General features: G+C 55.8%; 1 protein-coding gene across 9 annotated transcripts in view; it reads left to right on the forward strand.

Annotated features, from left to right (window-relative positions):
• Nucleotides 1-23,403, forward strand: part of Espn (espin) — a 31,731-nt gene extending 8,328 nt beyond the window's left edge. The window contains exons 3-14 of one of the 9 annotated variants that reach the window (XM_050153220.1): nt 5,428-5,614; nt 5,715-5,897; nt 6,033-6,164; nt 8,536-8,737; nt 9,517-9,788; nt 10,923-10,970; nt 12,638-12,841; nt 12,932-13,130; nt 14,194-14,220; nt 15,268-15,413; nt 15,489-15,770; nt 17,482-20,300. In XM_050153220.1, the coding sequence (XP_050009177.1) occupies nt 5,428-5,614; nt 5,715-5,897; nt 6,033-6,164; nt 8,536-8,737; nt 9,517-9,788; nt 10,923-10,970; nt 12,638-12,841; nt 12,932-13,130; nt 14,194-14,220; nt 15,268-15,413; nt 15,489-15,770; nt 17,482-19,422 (3,823 nt within the window). In that variant the 3' untranslated portion in view covers nt 19,423-20,300. The other 8 variants (XM_050153226.1, XM_050153228.1, XM_050153223.1 and 5 more) reach the window with 8 other exon arrangements.
• Nucleotides 23,404-23,460: the final 57 nt, after the last annotated feature.

Below are 23,460 nucleotides of genomic sequence, written 5' to 3' on the forward strand. Positions count from 1 at the left end.
GGCGAGGGATCACTCCTTGTTCTCGGTGGCTGCACTGGCTGTGAACAGCTCTCTAAGACCCCCAGAAGTAGAGGGAACCCCTTTCCCTAACAGAGGGTCTTCCAGAACATATCACCCTCTTCCCCCAGGAGGAAGACTAGAAGCTACTTAGGATCTACTAGGTCACCTCACACCAGCAGGCCATCTTGGAGCAGGGTTTTTTAAACCCCAGAGTTTGGGGTTCAGAAGGAGGGTAGCAGGGCTGGAGAGGTGGTTCACCAATTAGGAGCATAGGCTGGCTCCCGCAGAGGACCTGAGTTCAGTTCCCAGCACCCACATGGTAGGTCACAACCACCTGTAATGCAAGTTCCAGGGTATCTGATACCCTCTTCTGCCCTCCGTGGGTACCTGCATACATGTGGCACAAACATTTATGGCCTTCCACATACACATAAAATAAAAATAATAAATCTTGGGCTGGAGATATGGCTCAGGGGTTAAGAGCACTGGCTGCTCTTCCAGAGGCCCTGAGTTCAATTCCCAGCACCCACATGGTGGCTCACAACCATCTATAATGAGATCTGGTGCCCTCTTCTGGAGTGCAGCCAGATATACAGGCAGAATGCTGTATACATAATAAATAAATAAATAAATAAATAAATAAATAAATAAATAAATCTTTTTTAAAAAAGGAAAAGAAATACATCTTTAAAAGCCTTAAAAAACAAATAATAGATCTTGAAAAGCAAACAAACAAGGGTGTGGGTTGTTGAGGCTCAGTGCTAGAGTCCTTGTGACGCACGCATGAAGCCCTGGGTTCCTATAAACTGAGTGATCCCAAAACTCAGAAGGCAGAGTCAGGAGAACCAAAAGTTCAAGGGCCATCCTTGGCTATACAGTGAGTTCTAGGCCAGCCTGTACTGCGTGAAACTCTGTCTAGGAGAGACAGCTGAGCGATTGTCCTCTACCCCGACTGAACGGGAGTGGGATGGGGACACGTATTGTCCCAGAAGCCTGTTCTGGGCCCAGATGAACAGGCAGCAAAGGAGCTAGCGCTGGGAAGGGGCCCTGGTGAGCAGTGCTCAGCCAGTCAGGTGTGGATCGAGAAGACCACTGGGTATTGACCAAAAAATAGCCCTGAGACTTTGACTGGACCCGAGCAAGGTTTGGGGGTGGGTGCTGGGCTCAGGAGAAGGCAGCTGGGAAGGCCAGCACCCCCACCCCACCAGGGGACACTTTGCACTTCACAAGCTGCCTTAATGCTGACTCACAGAAGAGTCAGCTGTACGGGAGAGGCTGTGCAGGGATGCCTACTTTTACCACATGAGGAAACTGAGGCTGGGGAGGGCAAAGGACCCTGTGCTGGGGCCTCACACGTGATGGGTCATGAGCGGACACGGGGTGCATGGAAGGTCAATGGGCTAGAGGAGAGCAAGGCAAGAGGAGTCTGGAGGTTCCCCCCCCCCCTTAGCAAAGGTCTCCTGAGATCCTTTTTGTCCCCTGTAGTTAGGTCTCCCCCCACCATGCACCCACACAGGAGACATGAAGTCTAGCCTGACATAGGCTTGGCAGGATCCCTGGTCCTGGCTCATCCTCCCAGGCACAGAAGAAACAACCTAACCGTAGGTTTGAGAATTCAGACAAGAAGGGACACTGTGACCCAGTTTGGGGGAGGTGGGACTTACACCTGGTCCTCCCCAGCCCTTGTCATGTTCCCAGGCCCAAGCACACCTGAGCCCACCCACTGGCAAAGGATTCCTGAGAGAAGGGTAGAGGTCTGTGTGCAGAGGGAGACAGACAGACAGACAAGAAAGATGTGGACACAGCATGGCTGCAGCTGCAAGTTCTCTCTCTCTCTCTCTCTCTCTCTCTCTCTCTCTCTGGTTCACATCACAGCTTTATTTTGTATCAAATGATCTTAGCCCTCTCTGCCCCAGTTTCCTCGTTTGAGAAAGGGGAACGGTGCTAACATTCACCCCTAAGACCATAGCAAGGACTGAATGGGAAGGGGCGTGAAACTGGCTAACACTGCGCTTGCAGTGAGTAACCACTCAGCTAAAGTAGCTGTTATAGCTGGGCAGTGGTGGCACCTTTAATCCCAGCACTTGGAGACAGAGACAGGTGGATCTCCAGCCTGGTCTACAAAGCAAGTTCCAGGACAACCAGGAAGTTACACAGAGAAACAATGTCTCCAAAAAACCAGAGAAAAAGGTAACTGCTACCAGTCAGAAGTCATTCTTCTTTAATTAAGAAACAGTCTCTCTATGTAGCGCTGGCTGGCCTGGAATTCGCTCTGTAGAACTCACAGAGATCCACCTGCCGCAGCCTCCAGAGTGAGATTAAAGGTGTGCCCCATGACACCTGCCCCCGTTTTTCTTATTACTCTTCTTGTTCAGTCCCAGGAGTTTTCCTTCCTTCCTTATGCTTATCCATAGCTTGGGGATTTGAGGGAGCCTGGGCTTCCTCTTACCTCCATGCCAAGCAAGAAGACAGCTGGTTGCCCCCTTCTCACAGCCCATGCCCTGGGCCTCCCACCCCTCAGTAGGAGTCCTGAGGGCAGAGGTTGACATGCTGGTAATAATGGGGCCCTTTACTATGTGCCAAGGCTCTGCCGGGAGGGGCAGCTAGTGACTGACAGGAGGATGTGGGCACCACCGCCCTCTGCTGTCCAGTTCCTCCTAGGTGGATGGATACCCCTGGCGGGCGGCTACCCACCAACCAGAAGGTGCTGGGAAGACAAAGCTCATAATGGCTCTGCCTTTCTTTGTTGTGTGAACTGCCTTGAAAACTCACAGGCCCTGGGGGTCACCCCCTCTGGCTTCCGATCCCCGGGACCCCAGCACTCACTGTGCCTTGGTGACTGGGTGAATAATTCAAGCGGCTGAGTGTCAGGCATGAAATATTTAGCAGGCTGTTCCTGACACACCAGAGTGTGGGGGCGACGCTGGCACTGGGATTGCAGGCTGGGGCTGTGGGCCAGCAGGGATATAAGGAGAGGTGTGTGGCCGACCACTGGGTCTTTTGCCGGCCCTGGACTGTGTAGGCAGGACCTACTTTTTAATTTTTTCTCTGTTTCATTTTATTTTAAGTTTTTAGATACAGAGTTTTACTATGTAGTCCAGATTCTCAGTGATTCTCCTGTCTCAGCCTTCCAAATGTTAGGATGATGGGCGTGTGCCAGGATACGCAGTGCATGCATGCATGTGTATGTACATGTGTGTGCATGCATATGTGTATGTGCATGTGTGTTTACGTGCATACGTGCACACATGTATATCCATGGGTGTGTTACTTGTGTGTGTATGCATGTGTATATGCATGTGTGTCTACATGCGTGCATGCATATCCGTGTGTGTGTGTGCGTGTGTACATGCATGGGTGTATGCATGTGTGCATGGGTGTCTACATGCATGCGAGTATATCTGTGTGTGCGCACGTGTGTATGCGCATGTGTGTACATGCGTACGTGCGTGTGTCTGAGTGTCTGTGTGTTGCTGAGGCTGTAACCCAGAGCATTCCACATGCTACCCAGGCATTGTAATACTGAGCTACATCCGCAGCCCTCACTGGAGCGGCATGCTGTAGGACGACAAGGAGTGGCACTCATTTTCCCCCAGACGTCTAAAGGGCCAGATTCAACATGAGAGCAGCACGCGGCAGCTTTGTGTTGGGGTGTGGGAGGGGTGCCCACACAAGCAGTCAGGAGAGACAGGGAGACAGGGAATGAGAACTAAGTTGGGGATGCATACAACTTGAGCCAAGAGGCTCCAGGCTCGGAGCTGCTGGGATGGCTGTGGTTAAGGAGGGGAAGACACGCTCGTCTGGGTAAAGGTAGGGACGTAAATTATGTTGTGGGGTTGGTGCATGGGCAGATCTATCTAGAGGAGGAGGGACATGCAGACTATCGGGCCGGTGAGGGAGGGGCTTAATGGGTCTGGTTGCTATGTGGATGCTTAGCTAGGAAGAATAATTTGGGTGGAAATATGAAAGACTGGAGAGTAACAGGATGGATCCCCACTCCCAGCTTGATGAGTTTGTAGACTTGAATGGGGAGGTGATGGGTCTGGAGTAGCTTGTGGCTCCGCCCAGTGTCCATTCCTGGTAACTGCATCCCGCGCAACCCAAACCCGTTACCCACCTAGTGGCCAGGCCAGCTTCAATGCTCTTCTATTGCATCCCTCCCACCTGCGGGGATCCAGCTCTGTTACCCAGTAAGGAAGCAAGGATAAGGGGTGCTAACAGTCCAAAGTTAGACCATAAGGGAAGCCATCAGGACACGGGTCCTGCCCGTTTTTCCCCACTCTGGACCACTATCCGCCTGTCCACTGTGGGTCACACCCATCAGGCACTGAATCCCACAGATATGTAATCCTATCACATTTGCCAGTTGTGTGGCATAAGTTAAGAATGCCCTAGCCTAGGAATAACAACAGAACTTAAGAAATACTTGTCTGGGCTGGAGAGGCGGCTCAGCGGTTAAGAGCACTGGCTGCCCTTGCAGAGGACCCAAATTCTATTTCACCCACATGGAGGCTCACAACCATCTGGAACTCCAGTTTCAGAGGATCTGATGCCCTCCTTTGACATCTTGGTGTACACACATAAATGTAGGCAAAACATCCATACACATAAAATAAATATTTAAAATATAAAGATCCAGGCTGCTGGGGGGGGTGGCCTTTAATCCCAGCCCTTGGGAGGCAGAACCAGGTGGCTCTCTGTGAGTTTGAGGCCAGTCTGGTCTACAGAATAAGTTCTAGGACAGACACCAAAGCTACACAGAGAAACCCTGTCTCAAAAAACAAAAACAAACAACAACGAAGAAGGAGAAGGAGGAAGAGGAGGAGGAGGAGAGGAAGAGGAGGAGGAGAGGAGGAGAAAGAAAGAGGAGGAGGAGAAAAATATCTAGGCATGCCAGTGCACCCCTTTAATCCCAGCACTCAGGAGGCAGAGGCAGGAGGATCTCTGTGAGTGACAAGCCAGCCTGGTCTACAGAGTGAGTTCCGGGGCAGTCAGAGCTATACAGAGAAACCCTGCTTCAAAAAATACAAAGTCTTAAAATTAGTTAGTTAATTAATTAACTAATTAATTAAATAAAAAGAAATACAAGGCTGGAGAGATGGCTCAGCTGTTAAGAGCACTGGCTGCTCTTCCAGAGGTCCTGAGTTCAATTCCCAGCACCCACATGGTGGCTCATAGACATCTATAACGGGATCTGGTGCCCTCTTCTGGCCTGGTTAAATTTTTTAAAAAAGCGGTAGGTTTAGGCACTATATAGAAAAGTTGTGTAGGCGGAAGGAGGTGGAAAGTGGAGAGGGACTCCGCTGAGCCAGAGAACTCAGGAACACACAGCCTCTCCAGGCCGCTCTTGAGAGCCAGGCTAGAGGAGGCTTTGAGGAGAGCGCAGTGGGCATCCAGAACCCATAGCGGCGTGTTGTCTATTCGCAGGGGAGTGAATGCCCAAACCAGCAACGGTGCCACGCCCCTGTACCTGGCGTGCCAGGAGGGCCACCTGGAGGTGACGAAGTACCTGGTACAGGAGTGCAGCGCAGACCCGCACGTGAGCGCCCAAGACGGCATGACGCCTCTGCACGCCGCGGCGCAGATGGGCCACAACCCCGTCCTGGTGTGGCTGGTGAGCTGGGACCAGAGCAGGAGCGCTGGGGGTGAGCGCGGCGTCTCAAGGGGCTTAGTTCAAGCCCCGCCCTCTGCCCCGCCCACTCCCTCCCTACCAGGTGAGCTTCGCAGACGTGAGCTTGTCCGAGCAGGACCACGACGGCGCCACGGCCATGCACTTTGCCGCCAGTCGCGGCCACACCAAAGTGCTTAGCTGGCTCCTGCTGCACGGGGCAGAGATCTCGCAGGACCTGTGGGGCGGGACCCCGCTGCACGACGCTGCTGAGAACGGGGAACTCGAGGTCCGGGCGGCCCGAGAGGGGCGGGGCGGGGCCGGGCGCTGGGGCGCGCGCCCTCTGGCGGCCACAGGCTCTCCGCAGCCTCTCTGGCGTGCAGGGCGTGGAGGGACCCAGCCGTCTCCTCCTCGCCCCCTGCAGTGCTGCCAGATCCTCGTGGTGAACGGCGCGGGGCTGGAAGTCCGGGACCATGATGGGTACACAGCTGCCGACCTGTCTGATTTCAATGGCCACACCCACTGCTCCCGCTACCTACGTACCGTGCAAACCCTGGTATGACTTTACCCCTTTTACAGAGAAGGAAGCTGAGGGTCAGGGGTATGAAGCTTCTTGCCTGGGGTGGTACAAGGGGAAAGTGTCCTCGCGCACTGCTTGGCACCAGCTGAAATTCAAAACCATTGTCATCGGTCATGAGGATAGGCAGAGGCCAGGAGACACTGACCACTGGGCCCAGCCAACTTCATTTTTCACCCACCCACATGTATTAGCGGACATAACTCTTACAGACCCTCTCTTGTAGGCTGTGGTAAGTGGTCCCATTTCACAGATGGGTAAACTGAGTCTCCGGAAGGCCAAAGGTCACACACCCATGATGGCGCCCAATGGCCTGGCGATGGCTATGAGCTATCTCTTCTCTCCTTCGGCGCTGAGGGTTTGGAATGCTAGGCAAATGGCGTAGCGTACCATTAAGCCACACCTCAGGTCTCTTTTCACCTGTCTTTTTTGTGACCCTTCCGCTGTGGCCTCCTCAGTAGCTGGGATTACAACCATGCAGGATTACAGCTGGCAGGAACCGCCCCTCTTGACTAGTACACAATTGCTCACCTTGTAGTTAATTCATAACCGAAAAACGATGTGACTCTTGTAAATTGTTTTATTGTATGCTTACAAAGCCATGAGATGACCCAGTGGGAATCTAGGCTCAGATGTGGGCGTCTCTAAGTCCAGGGCGCTGCCCCTGCTGGTACAATGCCTACTTTGGGGCAGTAGAGGAGGAAGAAGGTAGGTCTCACAGCCCCCACCCCCGCAGAGGGATGCTATCTCCACAACCTAGCCCAGACATGAGGAAGGCTTCCAGATGAAGCCCGGAAGAAAGAAGGCAGATGGCCCTGCTCTATCTGCTAGCATGTGGGGTAACCCTGGTTGGGATCTGGACAGATCAGCATGGCCTAGGTGTCAATCATGGCTGAAGGTTGGGGGGATGAACCCCCAGAAAGTCCTCCCATCACTGGGGCACACAAGCAGGGGTGGGCACTGTGAGTCTCTGTCTGGACCAGGAGTGAGGTCCATCAGGCAGAGTGTCTGCTATGGGGCTGAGAGTGTGCAGCACCCGGGATCACCTGAGAGCCTGCCAGGCTGCGGCTGCCACTGCCCATAAACACCAGCGTTGACGTCGGACTCTGGCAGGCTCTCTGTCCCTACGCTGTACAGGTGTGACCCCAGCTCATCTCTGTCGTGTTCGTTGGTAATTTACACTTAAGGCATGTACTGGGCACCATGCCTGTCACCGACTTCCAACACCTTTGCCCCCTGTGGAGCAAATACCATTATCCCCACTTTACAGATGAAGAAACTCGGGTGCAGAAAGTATTGGCATATGCTATGCTCATCCCCCATAGCTAGGGAGTGGGGGCAGGGAGTAAAGGCTCTGCTTCTAGGCTGCCAAGCCTGCGTGCCTGGGTCCTAGCTCTTGTCTTCTGTGGTCTGCAGAGCTCAGGGCAGGGTCCCCATGCTGCCCACTCGTGTTAGTTAAGAGAAGAGTACCTTTAGGTTGTCTCCCCCCAAGTCGTCTTCTGGGTCTCTCCTTTCCCTCGTAGGGTAAGAACAGGGCTGGACCCCTTGAAGGGAATGAGGTAGGCAGTAGGATCTGGTCCCCTCACCCAGGCAGGCCAGGCAGCAGCCATGACAGATCCAAGCCACCGAGGTAGCTGGCCCAGAAAAGGCAAACACTAATTACAGGGCCAATGAGGGTGGCCGCTGAGCCGTTACCTGGTGCCAGCCTGCTTCCCTGTCCCAGGGGGCCTGTGACACTTCTCAGGCAGGGAGGGGCCAGGAGGGCAGGAGGCAACAGAGGAGCAGGCTTGCCGGTAGCAGGGACAGCATGGGCAACGTAAGTTAGCCCCTCACCCTAACTGCTCCCAGCAAAGACGAACGGACCTGCACTCAGAAGCCCAGCCTGTGGGAGGGAGAATGGGAGAGTTGGCAGCCCCAGCTGGGGCATGCCATCTAGGGCGCAACCTCCCCACCCCCATCAGAAGGGAGTTGGCATGCCAAGCAAATAAAGATGGGGTTGCAGGCAGGAAGTGGAGGTTGTCCCCCTATATGCTTCTTTCCTGCAGGAGCAGCCCTTGGGGCCCTCTGCCAACAGATGCATAAAAGCCCGGGCCTTCTGCCCACTGGTGAGAGCGGGAAGTCTGGTGTGGGGCTGCACTGTGCCTCCAGGGCCTTCTTTCCAGGTCTCCGCCTACCTGAGCCGGAAATGCTGCTGGGAGGGTCTGCACGCGTATTCGAATAAGCTGCGGACCCTCTCATGGTAGAAAAAGAAGGAAGTGGCGTGGCAGGTCATTCACTGGGGACTTGTGGTAGGACCCCTGTTGCAGAGAGTGTGGAGTTTATCCCCACAACTGCCCTCCTTTCTTCTCAGAGCGTGGAACACCGAGTCCTGTCCCGGGATCCGTCCACTGACCTGGAGGCAAAGCAGCCTGACTCGGGCATGTCCTCGCCCAACACCACCATGTCGGTGCAGCCACTGAACCTGGACCTCGGCTCGCCCACCAGCACCCTCTCCAACTATGACTCCTGCTCGTCCAGCCACTCCAGCCTCAAGGGTCAGCGCTCTACCCAAGGTGAGCGGGCCGGGAGGAAGAGGAACCGGAGGAGCCGAGACAAAGCGCATGGCTCTTCTCTCCACGCCACTCACTGTCTTGACGTGTCCATTAGGATATACACTCCCTGCCACAAAGCCTGCATGTCCCCCACACAGGGTTTGCTGCTCTCTGGTCTAGGTTACAAACTCAGAGCTGCACATATGGACAGGTGTGCCTAGGAAACAAATAAGCACGCACAAACGCATACAAACAGATGAGCACATACAAATTTACGCCGATACTATACATACAAACACACACCTATATTACACAAACGAGATACAGATATGGACTGCTACAGATATGGACACCCGCACAAAGGTCCCCCAGACCAATACAGAAACACAAATATACAAAGGGACCAGGTTAAATACACACATAACAAAAGGCCTCACAGACAGGCATCTGTGTACACACTGACCACACCCTGAGCAGTCCAACTACATGCAGTGTCTGCTTCCCACCAGTAGGTGGCGATCTGCAGAGCTGGCTTGAGTGTAGCCATCCAGACTCCTGCCTTGCCTGGCCCCTGCCAGGTGGTCCCACTCCACAGGACCCTGGAACTCAAAACTCCCTAAAGTGACCCCTAAAAACCCGAGAGCATCACCTTCCTGCCTACTGAGGAGGCCGCAGCAAGTGACCCCCATTAGCCTTGCCACTGGTTAAGCCATTTGCAGTGTTGGGATACCTTGGATCTGGGATACATTTTGCAAACTCATACACCCTGCTTGCCCTTCTGCCCCCCCCCCCCCGCCCAGGGCTTCCCAGTGCAAGAGCTGCAGATTTACAGAGCTACATGGATATGCTGAACCCAGAGCTGAGCGTGCCTCAGGGCAAAATAGGGAAGCCTACTTCACCACCACCACCACCAAGCTTCCCTCCACCGCCACCACCCCCAGGCACCCAGCTGCCCCCACCTCCACCAAGTTATCCAGCTCCCAATCCCCCTGTGGGGCGACCTGCGGATAATATCTACATGCAGACCAAGAACAAGCTTCGCCATGTGGAAGTGGAATCACGGAAGAAGGAGGTAGGTAGAGAGCTGGCCCTGTTGGCAAGCAGTAGGACTAGGCTGGGCCAATAGGGAACTGGCCCAGTTGGTTTGTGCTCACTAATGAGAATTTCTGGGCTCAGGGCAAGTTCAAGTATTGAAAATCTTAGCCGGGCGGTGGTGGCGCATGCTTTTAATCCCAGCACTCGGGAGGCAGAGGCAGGCGGATTTCTGTAAGGTTGAGGCCAGCCTGGTCTACAAGAGCTACTTCCAGGATAGACTCCAAAGCTACCTAGAGAAACCCTGTCTCGAAAAACCAAAAAAAATAAAAAATAAAAATAAATTAGCGAGCGCAGAACTGAACATGGTGGACAGGTGGGGGCCACAAAGCAAAGTCGCCATATTCCTTTCGAGGGGTCAAGGCTGAGGGAGCGTAGGCCTAGTCGGGGTAGTGAGGAGCTATGCCACATCTTGCACAGAGCGGCAGGGCTGTCGCGGAGTTAGCAGAGAAAGCATGTAGATGACATGGATACCCGTAGCGTGGAGCTCACAGAGAGAATGACACTCAAGCCAGGTGGTGGTGGCCTTCGTCTTTAATTCCAGCATTGGAGAGATAGAGGCAGGCAGGTCTCTGAATTTTAGGAGAGCCAGAACAGGGCTACAAGAGAACTTGTGTCTCAGAAAACAAAAATTAAAAAAAAATGAAAAATTAAAATAGAACACTTGAGGTGTCTTCCAGGTGGGTTAGTCTGGGAGTTTAACTTGAAGGTAAGGGCCAGAAGGTGGGTGGGGAAGTTGAGCAAACACTAGAAAGTTCTGCTACCTACTACTGGCTGAAGCTGGCTCCTCTTCCATCAGGGTTAAAAAAGGCTCCCTTCGATGCTAACTCCCCTCCCACTCTGCAACCTCTGCGAGGGTGGAGGATGAGCAGGTGTGTGAGAAGGGGAGAGAACCCTTCAGAAGGGGCGCTACCGTGAGGAGCTAGAGCATCCAAGGCATTTGGACTTCCGGCTAAAGCTGGGGAGCAGAGAAGGGGCAGATGAATGTCAGGGAGGCCCGAAGCCAGGCCAGGGGGAGAGGTGAGGGGACAATCTAAGACCACAGGTGGCCAGGTGTAGGGTGGCAAACCCACAAAGCCTTGCCAGAGCCCAGACCTTGCAATTCTCTCCCCAGCCCAAGGCATGCCACCCCAGGGTGGAGCTGAGTGATCAGTTTGCACAGGTGAGCCAGGTCACAAGGCCATGGGGGCGGAGGTGGCTGTGGGAAGGACACAACCTTTACAGGGACTGCACCGCGGTCTTTACCTGCCTTCCTGTGCACCAAGCTCTTCCCAGAAGGTTCTTTGATCATCTGGAGATGAAAGAAGGCTGGACAGAGGTTGGAGAGAGTTGAGGCCAGCCCAGTTTCGCAGCCTGGCGCAACAAACGAACCTTGCCCCAAACCATGTCCCCTCCCCAGCCCTGGGCCTGAGTGCCAGCATTATGCCATGCCCGAGCCCCTCTGCGGTGTGTTCGTGCTGAACTGAAGGCGCTAATAGGCTCCACAAAGGGCCCTTTGTGTGCCGGTTGCGTCCCTTGTCCCCTCAGGCGCGGGTGCCTAAACTGAGTTAAGGGGTGTGCGCCTCGGCGGCTGTAGTGGGTGCCTACCGAAGGGGCTGGCTGACCCAGAAAGCAAATCTGGCGTGTTGTCTTTCCTGTCACGTGCACCTTGTCCAGTGGGGTGCGGAGGGTCTGAGGCCACTGCAGAGACATACAAACTGGGGACTGGGTCAGGGGACAGGCCCCACCTGGTCATTAGGTCTTTGGCCACGCCACCTTTCTCTCTCGCCCAGTGCAGGCCTTAGTGGGGAGCAACCGAGTGAGAAGTGGCTTTGTCACCCGAGCCCACCTGGCCACCCTTGAAACTTGAGGCCTGGGCGCGGGTGTGGTGTCGTTTACATGGATAGCGATGGGTTCCAGATGCGGGAGGGGAAGGTCCAGGGCGCGACCTGGGTTGGGGTGTGGGTTGGGGGCAAAAAAAAAAAAAAAAAAGCGGTTTCGCTGCCCGAGGTCAGCCCGTCTTACGGTCCTGGCAAATGACTGAGGGCGGCGAGGATGAAGGTAGGGTACTCAGAATCTCTAGTCGAGGGAGAGGTGCAGAGGACGGAGCCGCCCCTGGCCCGTTGTGGAGCAGCGGGGCTCCGTGACATCCCCGCCTGCCTGGGGGGTTGAGCTTGGGATTGGCGGACCCTGGGTGATGTCAGGCCGACTGAGCTCATAGGCGGGCCGCGTGCGGCCGGGCTGTAACCTGAGAGGAAGGATCAGGTAACGCAGGTGTCGGGTCCGTGCCGCCCCCGCCGCCAGGTGCACAGCGGGGGCCACCGGAACAGTCGCAGGTAGGAGCAGCCCTAGGCTCTGGGCCCCCTGAGTAAGGAGAAGCGTTCCAGGGCACCAGCTCTAGACAGGGCCCCCTCCAGGCCGAGACCCCCGCCGGAGAGCGTTCGAGGAGCCTTGAGCTCTCACGTGCAGTTTGTGGAGTAGCTAGTAGGGTGCAGCCGAGCCCTCGGGGCGGGCTAAGTGGGAGCTGTCCTAGCTCAGGCTCCCCCTGGCGTCCAGGCTGGGCCTCCCCGCCCTTGGGTCCGCCCCTTCTGGCCTTAGTGGGGGCCCCTGTGCCCTTGGCCCTAACCCAGACCCCTCCCTGTGAGCCGGCCGAGCCTTCGCCCTTTTACCAAGGTCCCCACGCCCCTTGCCCCATCCTGGTCGGAGAACTGGGGGTGGGGGAAGGGGCAGGGACGCGGCCAGCTGCGCCACTCGACGGCCGCTGGCCGCGAGCCCCCTAGGCAGAGGGTGGGAAGGGAGGTGCGAGGGGCATCCGGGCTAAGTGCATCCTCCTCCACTGTCTTCCCGCAGCGGAGCTCGGGCGACGGCCACTCAGGATTGCGAAGGCAGGACTCGGGGCTGCCCTGGCACAACATCGGACTGCGCAGGCAGGACTCCGCCCGCAAGCAGCGCTCGTTCAGCAAACAGCCCAGCACGGGGGACTACTACCGCCAGCTGGGCCGCTACCCGGGGGAGCCGCTGGCCTCACGCCCGGGCATGGCCCACAGTGAGGAGGTGCGTGCTCTCCATCCCGCACCCATGGGCCGTCCGGGCCCGGACCCTGTTGCACTCTCCTCACTCTCTGGCCCCTCTGCACCCCCGCAGGCAGTGCTGCTCCCTGGGAACCACGTGCACAACGGCTGCTCAGCGGACCCCAAGACGTCTAAGGAGCTGCCACCACCACCGCCACCACCGCCGCCGCCACTGCCCGAGGCCCTGAGTTCGCCGCCACCTGCCCCACCTCTGCCCATCGAGGGCGCGGTCGCAGGCTGCGGGCAGCGTCGTTCCTCGTCGTCTACTGGCAGTGAGTAGGGGCGGGATGAGGGGTGGGGGCGGCGCCAGCTGTAAAAGGGAGGGAAACCTAGAGACCGCCCCCTCCCCAGCTGCGACTTGCCTGGTCCTTCTTCCTCCTTCCCGGTTCTTCTTTCCAGACCCTACCCTTTGAGGACAAAGGAAAAAAACTTTTGAGTTGCTTCGGTCCCACGGCAGGACTGGGCTGAGTGTGGCTTTTGGCAAGGCCCCTGCCTTCCCTGGGCCTTCTCCTTTTTGGCTAGGGAGAGCCTCCGGGCTCTGGTGGCTGGTGTTTCTTGAGCTCTTTTCTTCCTGTACCTACATCTTCAGTCCCCGCACTCGAACCTTTGACTCCGGTTCCCTCAAGCTAAGCACAGCCTTGAGCTTTTCTCAGCTACGACAGAACTCACTGATCAGCTGTGTCTGGCGAGGGGAACAAAAACAATGACCCAGCAATCCATCACAACCCTGTCCTTGGGGTTTGTATGTGCGTGGTGATGGTCTTCATGCAGGACACCCCAGGCCCCCTCAAGCGTGCTAGGCTTACTCTCGACCACTGGCTGGACGCTGTTGTTTAGAAGTTCAGCTAGGGACCAGGACTGCGGGACCATTCCTTCTGCCAGGGATCCTGGAAGGCTCTGGTTCTCTCATCCTAGTGAGGCAGGGCTGGGCGCAGAAACCGTACTCGGTGGTTCCAGCCCAAGCTTCCTTTCTCTGACTGGACTAGGAGAGCAGCTCCTCTGGAGCCCGTCAGAGTGTGTGCACACCTGGGCCTCTCAGTCCATCCCCCAGCTCTCCAACCTACTCTCTTTCCTCTGCAGTCTGTACTTGGGACAAAAGGGAAATGCTAGCCTCTGGCTGTCCCAACCAGCCCCAATGCCAAGATGGTCTCCCTTAGAGGACTGAATGGACCACCCTTGTGGGGCCCCCAAGTGGCCTGAGCCAGGGTCACAAGGGCAGGAGAGCTCCTCCCCTCTTCTCCCCCTCCTGCCCTCCCTGGCCTTCTTGCTGTCCCGGTTTCACCCCAGCCCCCCTTCCTCTAACTTCGCTGTCAATTCTCTCCCCTCGGTTCCTAGAAGTGAGAGTCCTGAGACACAGGAAGAGTGAGTAGCTGCGCGGGCTCACGGCTTAGGCTAAGGCGTGGGGTGGGGGAGGTGGCTTGCCCAGAAATAAGGCAGAAAGGGCCCGGGACTGAAGAAAGGGCTTGCTAGGGGCCAGTAGGTGAGAGGACCTGTTACCCTGAACACCTACGGCATCCCGGCATCCGGTGCCTGGCTTGCAGTTTTGCTTAAGTAAATGAGCCGGCAGCGGCATGCCTTCCTTCTCCTTGGGATGTGCTCCGGATTATCAGCCCCAGCATCCAAGGGCCTTTAGTATCACTTTGTTCTGCCCCATCCGGGGCACCAAAGACCGATCTCCCCAAGTCCTCATTCACCTCCGCCAGCCCTGCTGGAAATGCAAACTCAGTCCAGGTATTTGCATGCCTTTGGCCTGGCCCTTCTTCCTGCATGCCCTCTCCCGTGTCCTCAGCAAGCTCCTCCTTCCACGGTCCCCCAGGGTCATGCAGTGCTTTGCCATAAATGTACGCTCCGCTTGCCGTCATTGTGTCTGCTGTCTGTCTGTGGGTGTGGGGCCAGGGAAGGTCCAGCTGGGTGGCACTCCAGGGTCCTGAGTCTTATAGCCACGGAGGCTCCAGTCTGCTCAGTCCAAGGGTCACTGGGCTTTGCTGAGGAAGGGAGAGGGCCATAGGGAAACTCCGCCCTAGTGGGGGCTGAGCCAGGAAACCTGGGACAAAGGTTGGGTGGCTAGCAGGGTAGTGCACTGGAGCTGGGCAGTCGATGGTGGGCAGAGATCCGCTCGAGTCCCCAGGGCTGGCCCAGGAGCCACCATGAATTCCCAGGGGCCTCCAGGTGGGGGCCGTGTGCCCAGTGAGTAAGACTTGGTGGGGTCACCGTGGACTGGGAGCTGATGGCCCACCTTTGGGTGTCCTGATAGCTATCCGAGGTATCCCAGGAGCTGGAGAGCTGCCTCTGGGCCCAAAGGTGGGCCCTACCCATCTGGCTTGGAAAGGGGGTCTGGGGTGAGGTGGGGGCAGGATGGAAATGGGAATGCTACCTACCCCCAACCAATCACCTCTTCTCTTTGGGCAGGTACCAAATCTTTCAACATGATGTCTCCAACGGGTGATAACTCAGAGCTGCTGGCTGAGATAAAAGCAGGCAAGAGCCTGAAGCCAACACCACAGAGCAAGGGGCTGACCACTGTGTTCTCAGGCAGTGGGCAACCAGCCTCCCAGGTAGGCACTAGACGGGTGCCCCGCCCGGGCTCCCAGTGCCTGCTGGGTGCTCAGCCCTACTGCTTCTCCCGGCAGCCTGAGTCACCGTCACCTCAGCCATCGCCACAGCCCTTGGTGTCACCTGCGCCATCTCGAGCCCGGAGCCCCACCCCACCGGCCTCTGGGCCTCAGCCGTTGCTCAATGGCAGCCTAGTGCCGGCACCACCTGCCACGCCAGCACCTGGAGTACAGCTGGATGTGGAGGCCCTCATCCCCACACTGGATGAGCAGGGCCGGCCCATCCCGGAGTGGAAGCGCCAGGTGATGGTCCGGAAGCTGCAGCAGAAGATGCAGGAGGAGGAGGAGCAGAGGAGGAAGGTGGGTGGGGTATGGCTTCCTAGAAAGCCCTGGGGTCCGCACTAAGCCTACAGCCTGTTCTGACCCTTCAGCCTCCATCAAAGCCCTTGGAAAGAAGCAGGAATATAGGATATCCTATACATAGTGGGTCTCTGCCTCCCCACGGTTAGCTGTCCCTTGAAGGGAGCCGTCAATGTTTACCAAACTCTAGTGTGCCTTCAAGTCACTTGGGACCTTATTAAAGAGCTTATTCTGCTTTGGGGACAAGGGTTGAGATTCTGCATTTCTAACAAGCTCCTGGGTGGACCACACTGAGTGTGACCTGAACTCTGTCCTGGCACTGCCACCCTCCAGCCGCTGCTGCTGAGTCTTGCTCAGCGTCAATCCCTTATCTGTAAGATGGTTTGGTCATCACTAGCTGCCGGACGGTCACCATTAACTCAGCCAACCTGTGTTCCCTGAGTGCCACCTATGTACTGCACGCACGATTGTATCTTCTGAGGCTCACAGTGAAGATACCAAAGCCTGCGATCAAGGTGGCTGTGGAAGTTATGTGTGTGTGTGTGTGTGTGTCAACAAGCAGATAATGTCCCTAAGAGATGATGATATGAGAACGACAGTTTGGAGTAACGAACAACTAAGCTTTATAATACACTGAGTGATCAGGGGCACAGGAGGCTGAGGTGTCACCCGGCTGGTGGCCAGCTGTGGATTGAGTGGTGATGTATTAGCCCAATGTGAGATGGGAGCCGGAGGCACACAGGAGTTGATTAGGAAGAGTCGCATGCGGAGGAAGGCAAGCAGAGTAGGCAGGTCTGGAAGAGGATGTGTCTTGTACGTTTGCGTTTGGTTTGAGTGGTGGGAGTCAGGATACAAAGTTTCAGCCTGGAAAAGACTAGCCCCACCCCCTCTTCCTAGGAAGCCTGGCAGGCGGCTCAGCATACTTGTGTGGGAGGTGGGCAGTACTAGATCTAGATGGATCTGGCCCTAGAAGTGGAGCTGGGTCCCACACATTTTATGGGGTAGGCGATTGTAATTTAAGAATGGAATACGGAGCCGGGCGGTGGTGGCGCACGCCTTTAATCCCAGCACTCGGGAGGCAGAGGCAGGCGGATCTCTGCGAGTTCGAGGCCAGCCTGGTCTACAAGAGCTAGTTCCAGGACAGGCTCCAAAGCTACAGAGAAACCCTGTCTCGAAAAGTGGAGTATGGAGAAAAAAAAAAGAATGGAGTGGAGTAGGAGGGGCATATGAAACATTGCCTTGACCGCTGGGACAAGGATGGACTTGGACCACAGGAAGCCTGAAGAAGGGTCTGTGATCTGGTGACAAGAGAGGAACGTTGGGATCTGGCTTGGAAAGAGCTGTGGAACGGGCAGGGGAGGGCCGCTGTGCTTCACGGCTTCAGTGCCTTTCGCATGTTCTTCGGGTGGTGTAATGAGCGACCAAGCCAGGCATGGAGACCCAGTTTGCCAGTCCGTCTTTCCTGCCTCAGGCAGCACCGCAGCCCCAGCCAATGCCTTCTACCAGCAACCAAAGCGAACAGTGCTCTGAGCTGGGAGCCGAAGCCTTACTGCAATGCAATCTCCCCGCCAGCCAGGCAGCCGGTCCCTGCAAACGCAGCCCAGCGGAGCCATTACACCACCCAGGACTTGCAAAAGGTCGCCTGCTCTGCTGCGGGAGCTGGGCCAGAGGGAGACGCGCCCCCTCCCCTCTCTTGTCTTCCCCGCCTTAGTTGACCGCTGCTAGCTCCTGCTGCTATCCCCCGGAAGGCTGGAGGTACTCCCGCGAGCACAACGCCATCCTAGGGCCCTTTGGCGAACTCATGACCGAGGCTGACATCCTCCGCATCGAACAGCAAATTGAGAATCTGCAGGTGCTTCACAAGGCAAACAAGCTCGAGGCGCGTCTAGAGCAGCTAGAGCTGGAGTTGGAGCAGCTGCTACCGATCACTGCTGCTCTGTCGGCGCCGCGCTTCACCGTAGACCCACGCCGCATGCATGGCCACGCACCCAACCTGCCTGCCTGGTGCAGCAAGATCTCCACGCTGCTCAGGAGTATGGCCACGCTGCTGGCCGCGCTGGGCGGCCGGCCCGCACACCTGGCAGAACTGCTGACTGCAGACACTGGCCAACCGCTGGCGCCGCTGCCAGACGCACCCTCGAGGCCTGGACCTCTCTGTTTGGGCCGCTCTCATTCACTCAGCTGGTGCCGGGAGGCCGTGGCACGGGAGATCCTCGAATGTGGCGTCTCGGTACAGCACCTCCGCGCCGCGTATGAACTGCGCACTCAGGGCGCGGCACACACCCCGAGCCTGCGCCGCAAGCTCCCTCAGCCCGCCAGCACCCCAGACCGGGAACCGATCCTCGAGGAGGACTACGTGGCGATCGGTTCCAGTGAGCCGGGAGACGCCGTCGCCAATGGCCTGTGGGCTGCAGAGGAGACCCTGGACACCCTGGACCCACCCGAGCCGTGGCACCGGGAGGAAGCTTTTCCGGAGCCCGAGCAGCTGGCTAGCAGGCCCCCACTCTCCACCGAGCTGCCTGGCGTCCAGGAATACATCGACATGCGTAAAGAGCGCATCGTCTACCTCTTCCTGGAGCACTGGCGCAAGTGGACCTTCCAAGGACCTGGGCGTCATGCTCAGGCGCGCCTGCGCAGACTGCTGCCCCGGGTGGTGGCCTCTGGCGCCGATCCCCTCCCAGAGGCAGACGACACTGCCCAGCAGCAACCAGCTGGTGACGACTTGGACCGTGACCCTGAAGAGCGTCTGCTGCGGCTGCTCAGGCAGCGACAGGTGGTGGGCAAACTGCTGGGCCACTGGAGAAGCCTGCTAAGGCAGGTACCAGCGCGCCACGTACCCGGCTCGAAGCTGACACATGGTGTGTACTGGCCCGAGCACTTCCTGCCACCACTCGACGGCGGCGCTATGCGGAGCTACGACACTCTCACCCTAGATCTCTTCATGTTAGGCTACTTTCAGCTGCTGGAGATGGGCCTGAGCCGCGAGGAACGGAAATTCCGCCATCTATTGTGCTATGAGATGTTCGACCGTCTGGGCAGCCACCCGTGGGAGCTTATCCGCCAGTTCCACCGAGCAGTGTTGGAGGAGGTGGAGGCTGGAAAGCGTGGCTGGGGCGATGGCTTTGAGGATCTCAAGCGCCAGTTCTTCGGAGACAGCCCCGAGTCTGAGCCGGCTCCAGAAGAGACCCAAGAGGAGAAGGGGGAAGGGGGAGAGAAGGAACAAGACCAAGTGGAAGAGGAGGAGGAAAAAGAGGAGGGGGGAGAGGAGGAAACAGAGGAGGGGGGAGAGGAGGAAAAAGAAGAGGAGGGAGAGGAGAAAAACGAGGAGCGGGGAGAGGAGAAAAAACTGGAGGAAGAGAAAAGAAAGCAGGAAGACAAGGAGAAGAGAGAGGAGGAGCCCTCTGAAGAATCCACTCCGGCTCAAACACAGGACCTGCCACAGGGGCAGCCAGAGGCCCCAGCCCCAGCACCGCAGCCTCCTCCCGCTGCACCTCCCCCAACCTCAGACCGGCCTAGTTCGGAACCCCCAACTGAAGAACCCCTGGAGCTGGTGTCTGAGATGGGTGAATTCAGCAACGAGGACATCTGCCGCTATATTGACCGGAGCTTCTCCTTTTGGAAGGAGAAGGAGGCAGAACTCTTTGACATCTGAGAGCAAACACATGGCTTAGTTTTGTGCCTGCCTGAATGCCTGTCTGGCATCTAGAGGCCAGAACCAGAGAGAAAACAACCAGAGTTTTAAAAGCCTGCTTCTCTGGGACCTTTGAGGTCCCTAGGAGGGAGGAAGTGAAGGCATTTATGAGATGGGTTAGTCACAGGGTCACAGGGCAAGTCAGGCGTTGCTATGAAGCCAGGAAGCACAAGTAAAGGATCTCTGGGTCCCCTGAGGGCAGTGCGGTTCCGTCTCTGGTTTTTCACCAGAGTTCGCAGCTACTACCTCCTTGGCCACCCGTGCAGTGTTCTGTGTGGTGTGTGATGTGTGTACAGACCCTTGCTATTCTGTGACATCAAGGAATAAAGCGCTCTGTCATAGGCTGTGTCGGCGCCCCTCTCCCCATATCATTATAGCCCCACATAGTGGAATAATTTCTGTCCCATTAAGAAAAGAGCAAGCATGGGCCAGAAGGCCCTCCATAGGGATCCAGAGCAGCCCAGGTCTTCCTGAGCTGACCCGGTGTGCGGTTCAATTCTCTATCTTCCTAGAAATTCGGAAAGACAGACTTGGAACCATATAGCCACTTGCTTTGGAGGAAATAGGACCCAGCTACTTTTCTGCTTCTTCCCTTTTACCTTCCCTGATCTATCTGGCTCCACCTCTAGGAAACTGGTTGGGTCATTGGGGAGCAGAAGGCCCCTTTTGAGCAGGCACCATTATCTGATTGTACCATAGCAGGCCACCAAAAAGGTCTTTCTTATAAACACATATATATTCTTCTGCCCCTGAATTTTACATGTGCCCTGGGTTGGAAATGCTTGCCCCTGGCCTGCAAATCTCAGGTCAAGCTGGTCTCTGAACTGAAGCTGTATGGTTGTGTTTTAGGAGGAAGAGGAGGAGGCCCGGCTGGCCAGCCTGCCTGCCTGGAGGCGTGACATCCTCCGGAAGAAGCTGGAAGAGGAGCGGTGAGTGTCTGGAGGAGGCTGCTGGGCACTGTTCTTGATCACCTCTGGGGTTGGGATGCCATCTAATCCTGTCTCTTTCTCATTCCAGGGAGCAGAAGCGGTAAGTTCGGTCCTGGCCCAAACCTGCCACTTCTCTCTACAACCACTCACTGAGGCTTGTCCCTCACGCTCCTTCATCCAGCCCATTACTTCAGTCCTTGTAGCGTAACCTTTCTGCGCCCACTAAAGACAGAAGACCCTTAATTATTTAGCACCTGTCCCTCAAAGTCTAGCTCTCGTGCTCAGATCACATTACCTCGACCCCCCCCCCATCTCCTATCGCTAACCTGGCTTTTCACCAACGGTGTTAGCACTGTGTGTGTTAGCACATACCTAGAATCCCACTTTTGGTAGGTACAGGCAGGATTACGAGTTCAAGGTTATCCTTGGCTTCACAGCCAGTTCAAGGCCAAATTGACCTACAAGGTGACCTTGTCTCAAAACGAGGCAAACAAAAGCTGGGCTTTCTATCCTACAGCGCTGGCTTTTCTGCTTTAATTATGTGTATGTCTGTGTGTCTCTGTGTGGGTAGGCACACATGAATGCAGGTGTCTGTGGAGGCCAGGTGTCAGATCCCTTGGAGTTCCAGTTACAAGTGGTTGTGAGCCACCTAGTATGGGTGCTGGGAATCCAATTTGGGTCCTCTGCAAGAGTAGTCCATGATCTTAATTGATAAGCCTTCTCTCCAGCCCCAAAGACAGTTATTTTAACCCCAGGATCAATAAACTTGATCATTCACATTCCCCTCAACTTAATTTCTGTACCCAGGAATCTATCCTGGTACTGCCAGCTAGAAGTATAATGTGTACCGCAAATGTAATTTTAAATTTTGTGGTAGCCACATTGAGAAAAATTTTTTTAAAGATATAGGTAAACTTAATCTGAATGCTTTAATTTAATGTATGAAGTCTTATTTCAGCAGCCTGTGTGAGTGTGATGGAGGAGTCCTAGGCTCACGGCTCAGGTAGCAGAGTGCTTGACCAGAGCACAGAAAGCCCCGGGCTCAGTCTGCAGCATTGCATAAATCTGGGGCCTGGGACTGGAGAGATGGCTCAGTAGTTAAAACACTTGCTGCTCTTCCAGAGGACCCAGGTTCAACTCCCAGCACCCACAAGGCAGCTCAAAACCATCTGTAACTCCAGTTCTAGAGGATCCAATGGCCTCTTTTAGCCTCCCTGGGCACTAGGCACACATGTGGTGCACAGACTTAAATGCTGGCAAAATACTCATTCACACTCAATTAAATAAAATTGAAAACAAAATAACACACACACACACACAAACACAAAACCAATCCTGGAGTGATAGTACAGGCCTGTAATTCCAGCATGCAGGAGAATCAGAAGTTCAGAGTAACTGTGTCAACATAGCAAGTTTGGGGTCCCCCCAAATATATCACAATACAACTCTTAAGAAGTTTTTCTAAAAAAAAAAAAAAAAAAGCTTAGTTTTGAAAATACCATGTGTATGCTAATTTGAATATTTCAATTGCTCCATAACTAAATAGGATTAGCGGTGACCCTGTCAAAAAAGCAAATCTATCCTTCTGCTTCTTTAGAGTTAGGGCTCAAAGCTGAGTGTTCTAGGCAAGGTCTAACCTGGGGAGCTATACCCCAGTCCGTAGTCCTGTGTTCTGAGAACCTGTCCCTAGCTGGCTGTCCTATTCCCCTGTAATGAGATCCCCAGCATCTCAACCCTATTCCCTGGTAATTTAGATTGACAGTTCCCTAACAACTCAACTCCTGTCTCCAATGACAGGCCTCTTGTCATTGATCCCCTGAACTCTGAAACATTCAATCCTCACACAGGGCCACCTGTGTGAGCCCTGTGTGACCCAGCACCCCCTCCCGGTAACACTCCTCCACAAAATAACCCAACCTTAGCCTCCACCTGCCCATCTCTTCATGACCACTATGACCCATAAAAACCCCAGGGTCGAAAGCGGAGAAGGCCCTGCCCTCATTTGCTCCCTCTCTCCCACCCTGGTTTCTGGCCGGCCCAGTGTCTGGCCCCAGACATCACTGAGTTTTGCCACCCATAAACAGAAAAGAGGAGGAGCGGCAAAAGCAGGAGGAAATGCAGAGGGCGAAAGAACAGTCTGAGAAGCTGCGGACACTGGGCTACGACGAGGCCAAGCTCGCACCCTGGCAGCGACAGGTCATCTTGAAGAAGGGGGAGATCCCTAAGCAATAAGAGTCTCACGTCGTCTTGCGTGTAGCCTCACCAGTTCTGAGAGATGGGGAGCGGCCCCCCCGCCCCCGCCCCATCCTGTCAGGTTGGTGCGAAAGGGCTGGGAGCCTTGCCGCCCTTCCCTTCGGTGCCGGAACCCTCCCTGTTTCCCCTCCCTGGCCCCACATGCCCAGCCCTGCCGCTGGAGTGCTTGCGCACTGCTGCTGTCGCCTGGAAAAAGTGCCCAAGCTGTTGACGCGAAAAGAAAAAAAGAAAGAAAAAAAGATGCTGCTTATTTGCATGCTCACTTACATACATTTGCATGTTCGTCTACCTTGTGCTGAGCTCTCCCCAGTCCCGTGGGTGGTGACTTTTGCTGCAGGGCGCACACCCGGCTGCAGCCCCCTCCCCCACATCCCGGAACCCACACTGCCAGCCCATCCTGGGTGGAGGCAGACCCCGAGCTCGGGGAAGGGGTTTTCCTCCCTCCACGACCCAGATCTGCGCTAGCCAAGGCCAGGCTGCATTTCTCATCCCTGGTGAGGGTTTCCTCTCAGTCATTTGTTTACCAGAACCGACGAAACTTGCCTGACGGGGCGGAGCCACCGCTCCCAAGGGGCCCCATCTTAACCCCCTACCCCAGTTAAGCCCTCCCAGCCCCCAGCCAGGACCTTCGCGCTCCCCTGACCGTTTCACTGCCCCAGTGGTATAAGTGGAGGGTCAGGGACCCTGCACCTGGAGCCGCAACTATTCCTGACCCCATACCCCACCCGCTTCCTTCCCCCATTAAACCTCTATCCGCCAACTGTGGCTCTCATTCACTCTCACTCGCCGGCTTAGTGACTTTCTCCTGGGGCCACTG

Source organism: Alexandromys fortis, unplaced genomic scaffold, assembly GCF_014885135.2.
Source record: "Alexandromys fortis isolate MF-2015 unplaced genomic scaffold, M_Fortis_MF-2015_v1.1 scaffold_88, whole genome shotgun sequence".
Taxonomy (NCBI): domain Eukaryota; kingdom Metazoa; phylum Chordata; class Mammalia; order Rodentia; family Cricetidae; genus Alexandromys; species Alexandromys fortis.